Source organism: Camelus dromedarius, chromosome 14 (genome assembly GCF_036321535.1).
Source record: "Camelus dromedarius isolate mCamDro1 chromosome 14, mCamDro1.pat, whole genome shotgun sequence".
Lineage (NCBI taxonomy): Eukaryota > Metazoa > Chordata > Mammalia > Artiodactyla > Camelidae > Camelus > Camelus dromedarius.
Genome location: NC_087449.1, coordinates 15,475,285 through 15,494,805, shown reverse-complemented (window position 1 = coordinate 15,494,805; position 19,521 = coordinate 15,475,285). Strand labels below are relative to the sequence as shown.

The window sequence follows — 19,521 nt, the reverse complement described above, 5'->3', positions numbered from 1 at the left end:
ACGTGATTAGGCTCCTTCTTAAAAAGATCATCCTACCTGACATACTTTACGGCACTGAGAGGAATGGTGGTCAGTTAATCTGCTCTTTTTAATTTTTTTCGATTGGGTTATAGTTGATTTACAATGTTATGTTAGTTTCAGGTGTACAGCAAAGTGATTCACTTATACGTGTATATTCTTTTTCAGATTCTTTTCCATTATAGGTTATTACCAGATACTGAGTATAGCTCCCTGTGCTTTACAGTCAGTCCTTGTTGTTTATCTGTCTTATATACAGTACTCTATGTATGTTAATCCCAGACTCTTAATTTATCCCTTCACCCCTTTTGGTAACCACAGATTTGTTTTCTGTGTCTGTGAATGTGTTTCTGTTTTGTAAATAAGATCACTTGTATTATTTTTTAGATTCCACATATAAGTGATGTCATTTACTATTGGTCTTTTTCCTTCTGACTTCACTTATTATGATAATCTCTAGGTCCATCCATGTTGCTGCAAATGGCAATATTTCATGCTTTTCTTTATGGCTGAGTGGTATTCCATTGTGTATATACACCACATCTTCTGTATCCAGTCATCTGTTGCTTTATCCAGACACTGAGGTTGCTTCCATGTCTTGGTTGTTGTAAATAGTGCTGCTATGAATTGAGATGTGCCTGTCTTTTCAAATTAGAGTTTTCATCTTTTCCAGATGTGTGCCCAGGAGTGGGATTTCTTCATCATATGGTAACCTATTTTTATTTTTTTAAGGAAACTCCATATTATTTTTGATAGTGGCTATAATTAATTTGCTCTTTTAAATCTACTTTCCATTCATACAATTGTTTAATAAATAATTTATTTAGCACAGGCTGTGGGCTGGGTACTAGGGGAGACAGACAAGTTTAAAAAGCAGTGAGGAACAATGTGGTCAATCCCCTACCAAAGCTACTTGGCAGCTAACCAAGTGCTGGGGGGAGGAGGGCCAGGCTGACAGCTGAGCAGCACTGTCCATTAGAGGAGAGGGAGGAGAGAATGCTGTGGGCAGAAGTGGTGAGGGGGATGAGGACCATACATGTTAGGGATTCTTCTACCTACTTCACAGGTCTACTGTCATATAATCCACACGCAGAGCCAGTGAACATGACAGTTACTGTTAGCATCCTCCATCGTACAGAGGGAAAGTGAGCACAGGACGGTTAAGTTACTTCCTCAGAGGCCACAGCTAGGAAGTGGAGGTGCCCGGACGGGAAACCCCACTCTGTCTGACTTGGACCTCACGCCCCTGACCACTCGGCCAGCCCGCACAGAGCACTGAGGCTGAGAGGAGGCGAAGCTGGAGAAGTGACCAGGCATTCAGGTCTACCAAATTCATTTCTAAAATATGTGTTGAAAGCGGACGCTGTGCCAGACCCCACATGCCAGGGCAGCAGAGAGAAGTAACAAGGCATGGCTCCTGCTCTGAAGGAGCGTGCCGTCTGGTGGGCCACCTATCAGGCTTAATAAATACCAGTGTGAAGTTGGCCACGCAGGTCTCACTGTGCAGAAGGCCACAGAGCACTTCGTACAGAATCCAGTCATGTTCCTGCCAACACAGAAGGCAGGAGCGATGGGCAGCCCAGCAGGACGTGTCGAACCCCGCGCTGCCCCAGGATTCAAAGACACATCACCGCACATCTCAGCAGAGTGGGATAAGAGCCCCCACATTCCTGGTGGGAGAGAGCTTTTCAGTGAAAACAAGGCACCCTAGCAACCTAACGCTATTTTGTTATTCAGGGTCTGACAGCAAAGAATACACAGAGGAGGGGAGCAAAGCTTTGGTGGTGTGTGATGAGGCAAGAGGTCCCAGAGGTTCGGTATACACTCACTTAAAACAAAACCAAACCAAAGAAAAATTGCTTGTAATTTTGTAACCTCCTTAAGGTGTTTCAAATGGTTTGTGAAGATCAATGTTCTGCATGTTCAAAGAGTTTAGGGAGTTTTAAAATCTTCCCATTCAGACTGGCCTGTCATAAAGAACAAAGGAACATGGAATTTCTTGCAGGGATCTGACTTCATACAACAGATCCTCGAGGTGTAAAATCAACAAAGATGTCCTTTGAACTTCCCTCAATCCAACAGGGGAAAAGAACATGTACTGCTCTGTAGGTTCCTATGTGCTTCCTGCTTTTATCTTCCATCAGTAAAATTGGGTTTGTAATTTTTATTTACGTAGCCACCTAGTGGCCCTTATTATAAAGTAGTGGTTCAAAGCGTAGGCTCAGATGGACCTGAGTTCAAATTCAAGTTCGACCCCTTAGAAGCTGTGTGACCTTGGGCAAGTTAGTAGAGCTCTCTGAGCCTCAAATGTCTCATCTACAGGATGAAAATAGGAATATCACCTTCTTCATAGGGTTGCAAAATGAGGATTAAGTGAGAATACAATTTGTATGTGTCTGATATATGGTAAACACTGAATAAATGTGAACTATGTTTTTTTTTTCTGTTTTGCCATTAGCTCATGTATTTTAGTCTTTATTCTTCTTCTAGGAAAAACTATTAAAATGAAAGATGGATGGAAGTCCTGCTTTCACTGAGATTGTATTGTTTGGCCCAAAGGTGGAAGGCAGCTTAGGGAAGCAACACATATAGGGTTTATCTATTGCTCTAAAGCAGAGGTTAATAAACTAAGACCCTCAGGCCAAATCCAATTCCCTGCCCGTTTTTGTAAAGTTTTGGTGGAACGCTGTCCTATTTACCTCTTACGTATCGCCTTTGTCTGCTTTTGTGCTACAACAGCAGCAGTTGTTAAACAGTTGCAACAGAAACTGTACGGTCTGCAAAGCCTGCAATATTTAGTATCTGGCTCTTTACAGGCAAAATTTTCTGGCCCTTACTTTAGAAACATAAAACATTCAATTTTTCCAGGTCACATAGCTTTGAAACTGCATGCATTGGCAACTCATCTCCATGGAAAAATCTAAAGGCTCCCTTCAAGAAGTTAACACACTTCCTTCAACGCATCAATGCCAGGTGCTGTCTGAGGCCCCAAGGGACACAAAGACTCATAAGGCAGGGTCCTTCCCCATGAAGAACCCACAGTACAGTTGGGGATCAGGTGAAGATGCAATGAGCCAAATTCTTTGCCAACGATGAGAGCAAATGGCTGGGGTGACCCTGAGGCCACTGTGGTTCATTCTTCCCTTCCATACGGCCATCAGCCCTATCCCAGAAGAGGTGAATTTTGAACAGGGGCTCTCTATTGTCCTCCAGCTCACCCTCCTATCTGTAAGGGTGTGCTGAGAACCACTGCAAGGATGAGGGCTACCGTAAAGGAGAATCATTCTCAGATCTCGCTGGCAATGATGTGGAGGTGGAAGGGGCCGGGCAGGGAATAAGAATCAGAAGTCTTCTTTAGGAGTCACTGCTCTGATGCATGAACTGTCAGAGGAATGCAGTTCATTTCTGAGTAGTATCTAAAAATATAGAAGGAGGTTGACCGATGAATTAGAGGTCAGCAAACAAAAAGAAACATGGAGGGGAGGGTCTAGCTCAGTGGTAGAGCACATGCTTTGCATGCACAAGGTCCTAGTTTCAATCCCCAGCACCTCCATTACAAAAATAATAATAATAAATAAACAAATAAAAAATAAATAAACCTAATGGTCTTCCCCTGCCAAAAAAAATTAAGTGTTAAAAAATTTTAATGAAAAAGGAAAGAAAAAAAAATATCCTTACAGTAAAAAACAAACAAAAAAACAAAGATAAACATGAATGAAGCTGTGAGGGAAGAATCATTATTCATTCAGTCAGTCATTTACTGGGTGTCTAGAACATGACAGTTAGTTTAAGGCACTGGGGACTGAGACGCAGTGGTAAAGGAATCCCAGTAGCAGACAAATCCCAGCACTCGGCTCCGAGCTGTGCCCCATGTGATGCATGGGTTCCAGTCACTGCCGATGGGCTGCCTGCCCACATGCACACCCGCCTTACTGCTCTCATGTTCCAGCTTCTCCACACCAGGCCCCTTCCTGTGCAGGGAGGTCTGTGCAGGAAAGGTATCCTTTAGAACATGTACCGTGTGCTCAGGCATTGAAGTTCACCTGCACATGCCTACATTTCTGTTTACCCGAGACGGCAGAGTCCGTGTTCATCACACTCACATCTGTATTCCTAGCACTTAGCACCTGGCATTGTGCTTGACAAACAACCATGGAGAGAGGGAGAGAGACAAGGTTACAGGTGTAAATTTGGGAAACATTTCTAGAGCCAACAAGGTTAAGTGGGAACAGCAAGAGACTTGGATACTGCCTCGCCTAGGTCTGAATGACAGCTGTGTGATCCTGGGCAAGACTTAGACTCTCTGAGCCTTGATTTCCTCCCATATAAAATGGATTGTTAGGTGGAGCAAAGGTAATAAAATCTGTAAGGCACCTAGTTGAGTTCCTGGCACGTAGCAGGTACACATGCAACAAACTTTAGTTTCCCCTTTCACTTGTAAGTAAGAATAAAAACTATCGAAGAGCACTAGAAGCTTAGAACTCCAGCTCACATAGATTTTTTTCACTATAACCTTACTGTATGAGCTTGGATATGTTATTTTACTTTACAAGGCTTCAATTTCCTCCTCAATAAAATAGAAGGGGAAATGGAGGAGTGAGGAGTGGGTTTTATGACATCATACAACCAAAATCTCATAGTTCTAAAATATAACAAGCTTTCCCTTTTTTGGTTGATGGTGGGTACAGCGAAGGACAGGAAAGATTCTGCCATGTTTAAAGGATGCTCCTCAGTTTTAGTTTAGGGTGCAAAGTCCACCTCCTGATAAATTATACAATTGACTCATTTATACCTACTTACAGCAGAGGTAAACTGAGAGTTGGTGACGGGGTTAGGTTACTGTTGAGCACATTAACAATTTAGGAACCATCAAGGAATTCACACACACTTTCAGTTCTCACTGCATTTCTCCTTATTCATAATTCTTTGCCTAATTGCTTTTTCCTTTAAAAAAGGGGGCGCTGAGACCTTGGATATTTGCCTAATGGCTCAAACAGAGCCATGACCCATTGCCAGAGTCTTTCAGTCCTTTTATAGCCTGGGGACATTTGCCACTGAAAGAAAGCTGATGGGTTTGATTTTCCTGAAAGAGATATTTTGCACAGACCTTTGGCCCCATTAAATACTTTGGCCATTGCCCATTCACTATAATGGGTGCGATAAATTTGTTTTAGTTTGGGACATTATCAAGTAGAGAATATTGTCAAAGACAAAATAATGTTTTGAAAACAGCCAGGATGAAATCATGAATAAATAAATACGTTGAATTTAGCTGATAAATTAACAAAGGCTTATTCATCGGCATCTGACTGGACCATTTCAAAGTTAGGCCAAAGGTGATTCCATTTCTAATAGAAATGCCGTCTTCCTCTTTAGGCCAAAGCAAAGGTGGGCTGCGTAAACAGACATCGCAGAGTGTAGAAAGGCATTTATCCCTTCTGCAGATCTGGTTTAAATAGGTCTGTTTGTTTTCAGCAAAATGCCAAAAGAAATGGCCAGCTGACTCTAGTCGCCTTTTCAATGGCGAGGCATTTGTTTTGTGTAAACACCTTTATGAGGGATCTCAGCAGGCCTTTCTCCACCTTTTCTTTGTATTTGTCCCTTAGATTAGTGTCAAAGGACTGAAATTCTGGTTAAATATTACCTGTGTTTCCTTTTGAGTGAAAGAAAGGACTCCTAAATTGGATATACTCCTCTCGAGGAAGGGGACAAGGGTGAGCACGGCGTTGACCCACGCGCTGGTATTCATATACAGGTAACCCTATTGTGAGAGGGCAGAAAGCTCCAACAAGCCACGGAGTGTATTTGCAAAGCTGTGAGGCCTTGGATGGTGTTGTTTTATGCAAAGTGCAAATGGCTTAATCTTCCAGGTTGCAGGTAGTCCGAGGGCATTTTGAGCTGCATAAAAACTAATTGGGACAACTTGAATAGAGGAAAATGTGGCCTGAAGTCTTCAATCACACTGGTACCTAATTGTTTTCCGTTCAATTTAGAGCAGTGTTTAGGAAGATGACTGCACACCACAGCTTGGGAAACCTTTCACGTGCTCGGAGAGTCTGGCAGCATCATAAACTTCTCATTTGGAACGTCTAGCGTGTAAATCTCCTGTTTTGACTTCACTGTTCAGGGATAGGAAACCCATTGTTAGACTAGCGGAAGTATAGGTTTTTTTTAAGTTCTAACAAGGCAAGACACGAGAAAGCTGATTCTGGTTTCTCTCTGATGGTGAGGGACATTTCTCTGTGAGGAATTTATTCACACTTTATATGCAAAGGGTCCAAAACCCTGTGACTCATGACTAATTCAGTGAGCTCCTCAGATGGTAACACACCGACGGTTTGACATGTGCTGCTGTTAAATGAAGTGTATTTTAAAAGAGAGAGCACGGACTGGAAGTCTGAAGACCTTTCATTCACGTTCTGGTCCTGTCTCTTGCTGGCTCTGTAAGTTTATGCAGGTTATTCAAACTTTCTGAGCCTGACTTGCCACCTGCATAGAATTAGTATCGTCTCAGATGCCTCATGGGAGTTTTGTAAAAATTCTTTAAGCTCATCAGCAGAAAAGTTTGTGCAAGCTATAAAGACCTCGTCAAGTTTAAGAAACGATTACTGTGTCATTGTGATAGAACTGGACGTTCTAGGTCACTTTGTGTTTTTTGGAGGGGGTTTGTTTTCATTTCACTCTTGCTTTTAAACCACGTAGACTATATGCATTTGCTGTAATTCATCAAATCAAAGTCCCCAACTCTGCAAAAGCTACACTTGGAAGAATGTGATAAAAAAAAAAAAATGGTTTCTTTCGGACTGTCTGCCCATCTGAAGTCTGCTGCGGAATGGAACTCGGTCAGGAGCAGTTACGGCACTAGCAAATGCTCTGAGAACTCCTGAAATCCCACCGCCAAAACCATGATTCGCTGCTTCAGTACCAAAAGCATTTGGCAGGCTGTAGTTTGGAAGCCATGGTACTGGCTGCTTCTGAGACTAAGTGGGGGCGGTTTGCCCCACGGTGGCACTGCCTGCTCCCACCATCTGGGACAGATGGTGCCAAAATTTCCTACCGTCAGACAGTATTTTTCCTTATTTCCTCTTGGGCTTTCCTTGACAATATACTTTTCTGGATTAAGAGAGAACATAGTGTTTTAGGGTTTTTCCCCACCCTTCAGACATTGCAACATGAGTATTCTACAAATTTATCTTATCTAAAAGCCTTTATGAAGTAGTTCCGAATTTTCCAGTACCAGCCTTGCACAACCTGTCATTCAAATTCTTGATGATGGGTTTATGTGAAAGTGGTTTCTCCACACTTCTCTTTGCTTCATCTAGGATGGCAGCGTGGTTCTTTGAAAAAGGGCTCTCAAGGAGATGGTTCCTTCAGGCAAATAGCATGGTTCTGTTACTATAGCAAATGAAATGTATATGGACAAAAACCACAAACACCAGCTTGAGGAGGAGTGGTCATGCATAGACAGGTGTGCTGTGGCATGTGTGGGACTCGGACATTCAGCCCTGACCAAACGTCAGGCAGTGCAGATCAGGAAGATGAAAATCTTCTGCCTTCATAGGAACCATGGAATCTCTGCCTTTCCAGCTTAGCAACGCTAGTTTCACAAGATCTATGTTGTACACAAACACCTAAAGAGTCATCAAATGTAAGCAGTAGAGGGACCTGGGATGTCCAGTCATGTGACCTCCGGGTAGACACCTGAATCCCTCTGTAGCACCCAGTGCCACAAGGTGCTCCAGCCACAGCCTGAATACGTCCAGGGATGGGACACTAATCCTTTCCAGAACAACACAATCTATTTTTGGACAATTCTAATTTTAGGAAGTGTGCTATTTTGTTTGTGACTATTCCCAGTGTTTAAGTCTCAACATAACCCTTATGGGGAATGTCACCTATCTGAGGTCTGTATCTGTTCTGGATATTCAACCAGTAACAATCCAATGTAACCAGTCTTCACCCAGTGCAGATCTCCCCATGTTCCTTACACAGATCTCCCCCTGTTACTTACAAAGTAATCAGGAGAAACTCTGCCCTTTACCTGCAGGGATCCAGGTGTATGTTCTAGCCTTTAAATTTACCCTTACCAAAAAGAAATAAGGCAAATCTAGTATGATTTTTTTTTTCTTACTGAAGTCATGTGAGCTTCTAGTAATCAGAACTTTTTTAAGTGTACAGAATTCTCTGTTTTAATATTCCTTTTTGGAGTTTGGCCTAGAATGTACATCAACCCCCTAGTTTAGTTTGTAAACTCTGCCTAACTCCTTTGAAGGATTAAAGCTACATTTGGATATATTCTATCTGCTAGTACTTTTCCCCTTCTTCATAATTCCTCTGTAATCTTACATATATAATTTACTTTTCATTGGCTAATATTTACGCTTAATGTACTTGTCATGAGTGTCATTATCTCTGCATTCATTTCAGCTTACCTAGCCTCAGATTTTAGTTTTGGGTCCTCTTTTTGTCTTTGCTCAGGGTGCATGAGTGACTATTTGCAAACAGGCTATTTTGTGCTGACAAGCCGTAGTCTGAATGGCGTGCACACACAAAAATACAGATTGCATGTTTTGGATCTGAGTATGAACTGGCCTCATTAGCAGCCAGTCTACTAAGTACGCTATACCCATAAAGCATAGATTGAGAAGCAAAAAATATTTTCTGAATTTTGGTTCTGCTCATCTTTCTCGGTAAATGATTCATTCCCTAGTGCACCTTTGTAAGAGAAAATGTCTGATGATTACGCTTATCTTGACGTACACATCACAGAGCTAATATGAACCATTTAGCCTAACAGGACTGAACCTCTTTTAGCACGAAAATAAGATCTGTTAATATAATGCTGTAGTATGCAAAAACTACCCTAAGGACTGTCTCGTCCTCTTTAAAAGAAAATTTCATTTCATTCTTATAAAAAGTATACATAAAACCACCGTTATAATATTGCATACCAGTCACATGTATGCCTACATAGGGTATGTATCATCCTTTTAGCATAAAGCAAGCTACCTAGGTGACCAGTAATAGGAAACCCTGCAAAATTGAATGCTTTCCTTACCTGCCATTAGTTCCCACTTACTTTCATTGAATTCATAGGGCAGCTGCATCCTGGAAATGCCTATTTTCACTGACCATAACTTCAGCAAACAGAGGTCCTGGTGTGTCTCTCAAACTCCGGGCTTCTGCTGAAGTCTGGATACACACGGGCTGAGGGCAACTAGTTCCACTGATCAGGGTCTGGTTTCTTCTGCTTTGTTTAACTTGGTTGTGCTTAGCTTCCATCTGTCTGTCATCCTAGAACAGCGGCCAGAGACAGCCTACGTGGTATCTCTTGGGCAGAAAGGTTAAGTCCCCTGGCATGAATTGCATTCAGCAGCTGGGTAAATAAGACAGCTTGGAGATGGGCTTTTATTCATAGGAAACCAGATAGCCTTTTTGATGATGAAATATTTATTCCCTATTATCTTCTTGTTGCCAAGACTACTGCTTTTGGCACATTTCTTAAAAGGAGCTAGAGGTTACAGGACTTAGTAGGGTAGATTTTATTTTGAAAAATATCTTGAATGATACAATATTGTCCAGAACCGAGTATGGTTTGCCATTTAATGTTAATTGAGATCACATCATGTCCCCCACTTTAAGTCAATCCTTTTTCTTCTTTTTAATCATTGCTTTCCTCTAAGAAACAACATCTTCACTTTATAGCTTAAGAAAGTGAGGCCAAACATGCAGTCACTTTCAAGGCAGCTAAGCGAATTAATCCATGTGAGTTCATGTGAGTGCTTAGAAAAATCTAACATGTCCAAATGAACATTTTGTAATAACTTAGCTTTATTGAACACACTTTTTATTATTTTAACTGTTTACAAAGTACCAGCTAAGCCCCGTAGGAGACCCAAAGGTGTTAGACAGGACGTCTGACCTGCAGGAACGTTCTGTTCAGTGGGTATTAGTATACCAATGCAGATCCATCTACACCACGGCAGAGGCGGACAAGCACTGTGGTAGGAGCACAGAGGACTCGCGGGACATGGAATTCTGACTGGGGGTGTCCAAGAGGACTTTGAGGAAATACTGTCTCTGAGTTGGAATTTGACAAATAATAAAAGTAGGTAGCATTTATTGAGTACTTACTAAATGTCAGCACTGTTCAAAGTACTTTAAACTTATTAATTCTTTTAATTTTCATGATTAACCTTCTAAGCGAAGTCTTGTTATGATTCCCATTTTACAGTTGCACAAACTGAGGCATAGAGCAGTTAAAATAATTTGCCAAAGGTCATAGAGCTAGAAAGCGACGGAGTGAAGATTCAAATTCAAGGAGTCTTGCACCAGCATGTTCACCCTTGGCCACGCTGCCTTACCACTTCCTGTCACGATTAAATGAGGTGTCACCAAGCAGATTCGAGTAGTGGGAACAGCTCAGCCACAACCTTGGAGAAGGGAAAATTCGGGAATGTTTGAAACATCTAAAGTTTATTAGTGTGACCTGAACTTGGAGGGAAAAAAAGAGGCTGGTGGTGGAATTGAGACACTGGAGAATACGAGATACACAGGATGCAAGGGGGAAGGAGGGCTGGATTGCAGGGTTTAGAGTGTTGGTCTGAGGAACTGCAGTGCAGAGCAGGGGAGCGCCCCGGTGAGATTTTTATCACAGGAGGACCTTGTGGAGGGGAGGATTGAATGGTGAAAGAAAAAGACATCATTTAGGGATTATTAATTAAATCAACCACAAACTAATTTCTGAGCTTCTCCTACATGCCAGGCAGTGTTCTGAGTGCAGGGAATACGGGAGACAAGACAGACAAGGCTTCCAGTTTCATTGTTTGAAAGAATATGGAAAAAAATGGATGAAATAGCAAGACAATTTTTTTAGTTCTGAAAGAAAGAAATAGGTTGATGTGATGTGACAGAAAGTGATGAGGGGCAGGGGAACGGCCACTTAGGAATGGTGGTCAGGGAAGGCCTATCTGAGCAGATGACATTCCAAGTGAGGCCTAAGCGATGGAGGAGCCAGTCATGGGGAAGGCAGAGGAAGAGTTCAGCAAAACAGGATTTGGTTTCATTAAGAAAAGCATTCCGTGCAGAGTTAACAAAATGCAAAAGCTCTGGACTGAAGAAGATCAGAAAGTTCAAAGGACAGAAAGAATACTAAAAGAAGTACTTAGCGAAAGGAGAGGAGAGGGGTGCGCGTTGAGATTGGAGAGGTAGGCGGGGCCAGGGCCTCATAGGTGAGGTAAAGTATGTATGTTTTATTCTACAGGAACTGGGAAGCCACTGGATGATTTTAAGTATGCTTTAAGTAGGTGAATGGCCTATTCTTTTCATATTTTGAAAAGATCACTCTGCATAATATATGGAGAAAGGACTATAAGGGGATGGAAGTGAATGCAGGAAAATCAATTAGGAGGCAAATTGCAGAGGTCCAGACAAGAATGAGATTATATGGCCCAGACCTTGAAGGAGGAGAGATAGATGGATTAGGGTTACATTTGGGAGGCAAAGTCAAAAAGATTTGAATTCTATGAGAGATGTGAGAAAAAGAAAGATATCAAGGATCATTCCAAGAATCTTGGCTTAAGTATTTGAATGATGCGGCACCAGTAATTTAGATGGCTTGTGGGGAGTTAAGAATTCTACTGTGGACACAGTGAGGGCAGTTCTGGGGTAACCAGGGTAGCCTGATGGAAGATGCTTAAGTATGCGTGAGAGAGATGGATGCAGGAGGAATTAGGACATACAATTAACTGACAGGTGTGATTAGATATTAGGGTGAGGGTTTTGAGAACTTCAGGTTTTGAGTCTGAAGAGGTGGAAAGGAAGCAATTCCATGAACCAAAGTTGTAGAAGAGCGGGAGAAGTTTGGCACAGAGAAGGATTAATGAATGCCAGGAATCATGAAGAAATTCCCATCTGAACGGTGGATAAGGGTACAGGCTTTGGAATCTGAAAGACTTGGGTTTGAATCCTAGATGAGCCATTTGCCCAACCTGTCCCAAGCGGCTTTACTGCTCCAGCCTCAGTTTCTAGTCTATAAAATGAGAAAAATGATTTGGTAATGACAAGATAGTTATGAAGATCAAATGAAATGATAGATGTGAATGCTTAATACATAGAAATCAGTCACTAATCATTATTATCACTATCTCTTATAATTACCATTATAATAATAGCAAAGTAATAATAATAATACATCTTGGGATGCGTTTCATTTATATGGATTATTACTAAGATAATAATGTTCTGGTTATTAGTTCCTTTTAAGTAAGGCTTGCAAGGATATTAACCCAGTATTTAGACTCAATACTTTTTTTTTCTATATTTAACTATCAAAACAAATTGCAAATTATTTACTTTTCCCACTTTGCAGATCAATAAACTTAGGTTCAGAAAGGGTAACATGTTCAAGGTGACACAGCTAGGAACTGTAGTCTACCTGGAAGAGCCAGGACTCACACGTAGATCAGACTTGCTTGGAATAATTCTGAACTCTTCCCCACCAGTCATGAGTAAGATAAAAACACCTTTGCATCACTGTGCCAGTTTTCTGGGATCTGTGCTGAGTGAATAAATGCTGTTTTATAAAAATGTTATTAGCAAACCACCACCATGGTTATCAAAGTATCTCATGGAATTTTCCAGTGCCGGACAATGTTCTGCCCAAGGCCTGTCTTTGGAGGACGTGAGGAGAAGCCTTCAGTTCTCACCCATTGACAAATACGGTAAGTGTACAGATTCTTCAGATGGATTCAGGAGACTACCCCTAGGAAGGTGGTATCTATCTGATAAGGAGGAAAAGAAGATTCTATTTTGTGGTAACTAGAAATGAAGGATGCTTTATGAATATTATATTATAAAAGTGCGAACTTTAATTTTGTAAGTCATCTAAGTGTACATTTATTTACCTTTGTGCTGAATAATGTGTGCATAAGTGTGTAAGTCTACATGCAAGTATATAAGAGTGTGTGTGCACATGGAAAAAACGTACAGCTCTTTTTTGATGATAATCTCTTGCATCTCATGATATTCCAAACACCTTGTTGCTGCCTTATTGAGTCCACTGCCTCTAAGCCGCACCTTGCGGGGCACATAGGGAGGGAAGAGAAGAGATGTATCTCCACAGTTACATCGTTATCCTGGGGGAGCACTTCCTCTTTAGCAAGTACGTGAGAGTATAATGTAACCCTGGTTATTCACTCAAAAAAGCTGGAGAGGAGGTGAGGGTATCACGGATGGGATCCGTTTTGCACAGGACTGCTTTAGAAAGAATCAGTAAATCTCTTTGAAATCGTAACACAGTTACTATGTTCCCTCCTGGAAGCCAGAGGAGGGCCACCCCCCTTATCATCAGCTGCCATATTCATGTGCCAGGCTTGTGATGTCCTTTCTCCAGTCTCTAAGACAGAGAGGTTCTGTATTTAATTAGAATTTTAGTACAATGAGCTCATTTATTCATGGGAACTTCCTTTAACAATATAGAGGACTGAAAAAAAGTATGTCTGTTAAAGAGATCAGATTTATTACAAGAACTGGGTTTGTGGAAGAATAAATTGGATGGTGTGTTCCCAGTTCTCTTATATAGATGGCAATAGACCTCACAGCTTTGCACCTGTCCGCAGAGTATCGTTACCTAAGGCATTAGGAAATCTTTAAGAAAGAAGAAAAAAAATTGTTCTGGATAGATACAACAAGCTACTTGGAAACTTTAAAGAAAGGAAACTCTATGCTTCTGACTCCCAGTACGTGTCCAGGATGCAGCCGAGTGCTTTTTATCATCAGGTTTACAACGTAATTGGCCGGTCCAGTAACAGGGGAAAATGTGCTCAAAGTGTCACATCATCACATTTTTTATAGATATAATATCATTTTTCCAAGCCTTTACAGATGTGACCGCACAACCACAAAATATAGGGCACCCTTTGAAATGTGTGCTTTGACCAGAAGTCTTCCCTTTCATGATGGAGTTTCAAGATGAAGCATTTCTTTAACTTAACGATCTGTTTCTTAATAGGATAAGACTTTTAGCAGAATTCCTCAAGATGGAGAAATTAGGAAAAAATGATGCAATAATACAAAAGTAGGTTTTCCTATGCATAGCTGTACCAGGAGTTCAAGAAAACACTAGGGTGTTTGAATGGAGTGAGAGCCCCAACAGGCAAAGAAGATATGTTCCATATCTCCCACTAGGACCATCTCATCGCACAAGAAAGAATCCTTTAATTGCCCTTCATTTCCGTCCCATAAACCAGTTGTGGTATAACAGCAACTTTATGAACTGTTTCTTATTTTTTCTCCCCCAGAGAGCAGGGCTGGAGAACGAATTAAAAATTAAGTACATAGCTGTACTTTAGACCTTTCATCCTGAAGTACCAAAAAAGGTGCAGACATGGTTCAGTCTTTCCTTGAAGGGTGTGGTCGTATTTCACTTGTCCCTCTTAAGCTGAGTGGCTGCACAAAGACAATGCGTTTGTCCTTCAGCTCTGGAGATGATGGCACCCACGACAAATGTCAGCATCCATGCCCTGCTGATTCTGCTACCCATCCTGAAAGGAGACCCGCCAACCCTGGAGGGACATAGGCTCACAGTAAGGTTTCCATTGGAGACCTTTGGGGAGAGGCAGGGAGCACCTGAGGCCAGTAAAATTGCATGTCATACATTAGAAGGTTGCGTATGGTAATGAAAGGATGACGAGCTTATTAAAGCATCTATCTATGCCCAGGAGAAAGTTGCAGTTTCGGGCTGGACAAAGGGAGTATTTCTGCTCTAAGATGTAGGTTGTTTTTGTTCACCCAGAATTAGGATTCGGTAATGTGTATCCTGCTTCCCCATATCTCAGCCTCCCCCCACCACAACCTTCCTCACTTCCGACCAGGGCCAGCCCTGCTTGCCAGCAACAGAGGACAGTGGGCAGCAGTGGCGCCCCCTCCTGGAGAGTTTATGTGCTGCCTAAGAGATTCTGACAGAGACCTTTCTGATGAAAATAAATACGCCCATCGAGCTGCATATTGCTAGATGTCATGATGAAAATGTGGATGGCTGAGTTGGTTCGGAAAACTCAGCTATCAAAGGGGAGCAAAAGCAGCAGTAGTTATTGACAAATGCGCCCATTTTCCCAGTAGAGATGAGCAGCCTCCTTACTCAGAGAGGGAAGGCTTCCCTGCCCGTGTGCAGCGTTCTCTAGGACAGCGGCCAGATCCCAAGGCACCCGCTCAGTTCTTTGGACACACCCAGGGCTAGTGCTTCAATCAGTATCAAACGCCACTAGGATTCAGACCTAAGCACCGATGTACGCTCAAGAATTGGACTCTCAGAGGGGCTTAAAAAAAAAAACCCAGCCAGAGCCCACCTGCTTTAGAGAGTACTCCCTCCTTTGTCTCTCTCACCATCTCCACCTTCCTTTTACAGCCATCATTTGCTTCCCACCCACTCTGTGTCAGACACTGTGCTGATTGTCTTATGTGTGTTTCCAGCCTTATAACTGAGGACTTTTATTTTTCCCATTTACAAATGACGACACTGAGGCTTAGAAAGGTTAACAAAAGTCACAGAACTGGCAAGTAATGACGCAGGCTTTAAACCCAGACTTGCCCGACACGAAGCCCACGCTTTTAGCCATCGTGATAAAGCGCCTTCCTGAACTGCACCCTTCTTTACTCCACACTCAAAATGTCACCTGGCCAGCTTGGGTTCAAATCAGACACCCATCATTGCTGTTCCTCTGGTCTCAGCGCTCTGTTTCCGTTTTAAATTTTGCTTTTGTTTTACAGTTGATTGCCCGCAACTCTGGTCCGGGCTCTCTGTTCCCAGGAGCCTGGGGGAGATGCCTGGCCGCTGTGCATTGTACTGGGTGAGGCTGGCTGAGAAAAATGGGGAGGTGGGCTGAAAGGCCAGTAAGTAACAGCTGAACTTCTTTCCTAATGCAGGCTACGTGTCTGATCCCCTGAGCCCAATGCATTTTCATCCTTGCCGGAATAGTGGCAGCTTTGAGGACAGCGGCTGACAGCATTCTGCATCTACCTATGGAGAGTTTTCCCCCAGACTGACAGCAACAATTCCAGTCATGGCAGGCTTGCTTCCAATTATAATATTTTACCCTCTAAGGTCTACTTAAATTGGCTTGTTTATACTGGTCCTGTTTAATTCCCTCCTACGAGTGGGGCTTTGGATTTGCAGCTAAGGAAAGAAATGCAAAAGAACCTAAACAGGATATATTTGAAGAATTGTTTTTACTTTTGTAAATAAAAACATAAATTTATGCTGTTGCTTGGAGATGAGGCCTCAGTCTGTAGTAGGGACTTAACAATTATGTTTTCCTAGACTGGATCATGTAGACTTGTGTCAGAGAGCCACACGTTTGATTTCTCAGAATATTGTTCATTTTCTTGTCTCATGATGTTACTTCTAGTGTCCAGCTCTGTGATTAAAGATTCTTTAGTGACATACAAAATTGATTCAGAAGTGTATTTCATTCCAACCAGACTTCTACTCAGAATATACCTGCTTGCAGACATATTGGTAAAAAGAAATAATGACCTTCAGATCAAGAAGCTTGCAGAAGTACAGCACTTAATTATTTGGCCTCTTCTGTATGTTGTCCCAAGTGCTCTGTGCTCTGCCTGGGTAGCCTGCTGCTGTCAGCACCAAGGTGTCACAAACGCCGTCGCTACCATTATGAAACCACCCCACGAATGCAAACCTGCCATTCATACCAGGTAGCTCAGGTGCCTGCTGCCTTCAGAAAATGAGAAACCTGCCCTCCATGCTCATCCCAACCAGGAAGACAGGGACGCTTCCGCCAAACAGAATACTTTTGCCATTGAAAGACAGACCTGGAAAAGCAGGCAGGGAGCCATGAAAATTCAGTGTCATAATCACTACTTTTAACCTTGGTAAGAGAAATAACATTAGTAAAGGAAGATTGGGCACCCTCCAAATCAAGGTTTCTGGATCGGCACCGTGGACAGTTTGGAGGGAATCACTCTTTGTGGGGCTGTCCTACGCACTGTAGGATGTTTAATAGCTTCCTGGCTTCTACCCCCACCCCACCCCCAGAGCCAGTAACAGCTCCCTAAATCACAACAATCAGAAATATCTCCAGACATTTCCAAATGTACTCTGGGGGTACAATCACCCCATGTTGAGAACCACTGTCCTAAATCCTGAGAGAACAAGTAGGGCCCCGAAGAGGAAGGGAAGGAATATAGAGCCAGACAGAGTGGCTGTATTTGGGCAAAACCTCTCTGTCCTCCTCACTGACGCGAACTCATATACAAACAGGACTGAAGAAGAGATGGAAAGACTGCTCCTCCGATGTCTGTGACAAGCTCCTCCATCGTCCCCTCTCCCCTACCAATTAGAAACTGTTTCCTGTGGGCAATTCTATCAGAACAGCAACCCCACCTCTAAATCCTTCTGAGCCTTTTCTTATGACCTGTGGTCATAAAGTTGAAAGTCCCCCCTAGTGCTCTGAATAGCTTGGCGACAGCCCAGTGCAAATGCAGAGGTAGAAGTTAAAACCCTGGTGCTTCCCATTAGATTTATCCTTTTTTAAGCCTCCAGCCTTTTCATGTCCCCACCCAATTATTCAGAGTCACAGATACTCTATTCCCACCAAGCCAGTTGCCAAGGGACTTAATAATAAGCAGGACCAAGGAGCCTGAAGTGGCCATACAGGCAAAAAGCCTTCTGGCAAAGACAGAAAAAAGGGGGCTGGTTCAGGAGCACCTGTCTCTCTGCGGCTCTCTGTCTAGCCCTCTGCTCCCGCTGCTTTAGGAAATGAGCCAGCACCAGCCTGGGATACTTTGAGGCTTAGTCATTTTATGAGTTGAGTTGAAAGGAATACCTTAGAAAGTTAAAAAAATTTTAAAATACATACATACACACCAATTTTAACTAAAAATTTCACAGTAGGTGTAATGCCTAACATGTGTCTGATCAGGAGAGCACGGGGTAAAGCAGGCGTCCTTCCAGGCGCCTTGAATGGAGGGCCCTGAATGACTGTTTGCCTCTGAAATACCCCTCTTTTAGAGAAGGCTTTTCTAGAACAAATCTGTCGAGCTCCCTTTCTTTGTTTCCTTTCATTAACCACCTACTCTCTCCACACTGGGTTTCCTTATGTTGCTGCTTCCTTCTGGCTCTTGTCTTGTCAAATACCTGCAAATAATGAGACTAATGTGTCTTGATGCCTGAGAAGGGGAACCTTTTCACAGATGCCAACCTACAGCTCACAAGCCCTATTCATTACTGCACATTTAATGGGGCCCAGGGATCTCCATCTTAGAGCTTGTCTCCAGACCGTGGGGGGCAGGGGAGGGCTGGGTGTTTTTTTTTTTTCCCCTCTCCTTGCTGAAAAAATGTCTCACTAATTACTTTCTTTTTCTGCTGGTAAAAAAATGAACTTCTCTGATCATGTTTTTGCATGCTTAGCACATTCAATGTCTTTTCCACGTGCGTGCAGCACTGAGCTCACTTAGAAGATGTTCAATTAGCTATAATTGTAAGCCAAATTACAGCAGCACCAGGAGAGAGTTATTCCAACAGAGTGATTATCTGGGTTAAATTATTTCCAAAGCTGACATTTCCCTGGGAAGAGGAAAAAATAGGTACCAGTAGTGCTAGTCAATCCATCTGAAATGAAGGGCCTGATTTCTTTCTCTCTCTTGCTCTCTGTCTTTCCTTCTTTAATTTCTTCTTTCTTTCCTTTCTTCCATCCTTCCTTGCTCCTTCTCTCCCTCCAACAATAAGCATTAACCCTGGAGTCACTCTAACCTTAGACAGCAGTTGTGTGATCTTGGGCGAGTCACTTAACCTATCTGAGCTCCAGTTTATTATCTGTAAGATGGTGATAACAAAAATTATGTTATAAAGTTGCTGTGAGAATTGAAAATGATGCAAAGTGCATTGTACAGTTCCTGGGACACCACAGTAGATACTGTAAATGTTACTGTTCATTGTTACACTGCATCACCATGGAGCCAAAGAGCTGTTCTACAGGGGCGCAGGAGGAGGGTAGAGATCTTTTCCTCTCTTCTGTAAATAGCCATCAACATCCCTAAATACCCCACCTTTGCCAACAGCAAACTGCCAAGCTTATGCTTCTGAGGCAGTTTGAGCCAAGAGCCATCAGGTAGTGATGTCTTATGCACATCTGAAATAAAATCTGAAGAGAAATCAAATCCTTTAAATCAAATGCAAGAACCAGAAAGAACTTCCCAAACAAAGGGGATGCTAATTAAAAACAGAAGGAAAACACATTTATTGAGCATCTACTGTGTGGCCGGAACTGATTTAGACGATTTTAAGTGCATTATTCCATTCAGTTCTCTGAATAGCTCTGGAAAGGGAGAATGCTCTTCCTTATTGGTAAAGTGAGTATAGTAAGGAAGCCAAGCTAGTATAGGATGGAGCCAGGTTTCACTAGCTTGTCTTGCACTACTATCCATGATTTTTTCACTACACAGTACTGCCGCCACTGGGATAGAGAAAAAGGATTAAAAATAGCA

General features: G+C 42.4%; 1 protein-coding gene across 1 annotated transcript in view; it reads left to right on the top strand.

Annotated features, from left to right (window-relative positions):
• TNNI3K (TNNI3 interacting kinase) overlaps positions 1–16,466 on the top strand; it is a 258,488-nt gene extending 242,022 nt beyond the window's left edge. The window contains exons 24-25 of the mRNA XM_010989036.3: positions 12,661–12,740; positions 15,943–16,466. Coding sequence (XP_010987338.1) covers positions 12,661–12,740; positions 15,943–16,019 — 157 coding nt within the window. The 3' untranslated portion in view covers positions 16,020–16,466. The remainder of the gene's footprint in view (positions 1–12,660; positions 12,741–15,942) is intronic.
• The last annotated feature ends 3,055 nt before the right edge of the window (positions 16,467–19,521 follow it).